This window comes from Salvelinus namaycush, unplaced genomic scaffold (genome assembly GCF_016432855.1).
Source record: "Salvelinus namaycush isolate Seneca unplaced genomic scaffold, SaNama_1.0 Scaffold3, whole genome shotgun sequence".
In the NCBI taxonomy this organism is placed as follows: Eukaryota; Metazoa; Chordata; class Actinopteri; order Salmoniformes; family Salmonidae; genus Salvelinus; species Salvelinus namaycush.
This window is the reverse complement of record NW_024059896.1, coordinates 1,159,243-1,160,498: the sequence shown is the minus strand read 5'-3', so window position 1 is coordinate 1,160,498 and position 1,256 is coordinate 1,159,243. Positions and strand designations below refer to the sequence as shown.

Genomic DNA, 1,256 nt, shown 5'->3' with positions numbered 1-1,256 from the left:
CCATAATTTGCAAATAAATTCATAAAAAATCCTACAATGTGAATTTCTGGATTTTTTTCCTCATTTTGTCTGTCATAGTTGAAGTGTACCTATGATGAAAATTACAGGCCTCTCTCATCTTTTTAAGTGGGAGAACTTGCACAATTGGTGGCTGACTAAATACTTTTTTGCCCCACTGTAATTAAGTCCATGTGATGTCAAATACAAGTTTACACACTAGGAGTCATTATTCTCTCCTGTGTGGATTCTCACATGTTTTTTAAGTGACTGATGAGTGAAATGCCTTCCCCCCCAGTCTGAACATTTGTAAGGCTTCTCCCCCGTGTGCGGTCTCATGTCTTCTTTCAGGCGTCCTAATTGGGTAAAAACGCATTGCACTCTGGGATCAGCGGTAAGGTTTCTCCCCTGTGTGAATTCGCTCATGCTCTTTCAGGCTTCCTGACCGGCTAAAACTCTTTCCACACTGGGCGCAACGGAAAGGCTTCTCCCCGGTGTGTATTCGCAAATGATCTTTGAGGGTGTCTAACCGCTTAAAACTCTTTCCACACTGGGAACAATGGTGAAGCTTCGCTCCTGTGTGTATCCTCTCATGTCTTTTCATGTTAACTAAATGGTTAAAACTCTTTCCACAATGGGAGCAGTAGTAAGGCTTCTCCCCTGTGTGAATTCGCTCATGAGCTTCCAGCTTAACTAACGCCGTAAAACTCTTTCCACACTGGGAGCAGTGGTATGGCTTCTCCCCTGTGTGTATCCTCCCATGTCTTTTCATGTTTCCTAACTGGTTAAAACTATTTCCACACTGGCCGCAATGGTATGGCTTCTCTCCTGAGTGTATTCGCTCATGAGCTTTCAGGCTTCCTAACAGGCTAAAACTCTTTCCACACTGGCCGCAATGGTATGGCTTCTCTCCTGTGTGTATTCGCTCATGAGCTTTCAGGCTTCCTAACCGGCTAAAACTATTTCCACACTGGGCGCAATGGTACCGCTTCTCTCCTGTGTGTGTCCTCTCAGGTCTTTTCAGGCTTCCTAACTTGATCTGGGAGCAGAGGTGTCGTCTTGCTGGTGTTTGTCTTGCTGGTGTCGTCTTGCTGGTCTTTGGTTCCTCCAAGTTTGGTGTTCCTCCTGCCAAAGACAGTGTTTATATAAAAAGAGACCAGAATGAAACCTCCACTCTCCAATTATGTGTACATTTATTTACATTGCTTTGCCAAGATAATCCATCCACGTGACAGGTGTAGCATATCAAGAAGCTGATT

General features: G+C 44.4%; 1 protein-coding gene across 1 annotated transcript; it reads right to left on the bottom strand.

Annotated features, from left to right (window-relative positions):
- Positions 1–385: 385 nt before the first annotated feature.
- LOC120039792 (zinc finger protein 79-like) lies at positions 386–913 on the bottom strand (the record flags this gene model as incomplete). Its single annotated transcript, XM_038985172.1, has 1 exon — positions 386–913. A coding segment is annotated over one exon (528 nt), but the record flags the coding sequence as incomplete, so codon positions are not given.
- Between the last annotated feature and the right edge of the window lie 343 nt (positions 914–1,256).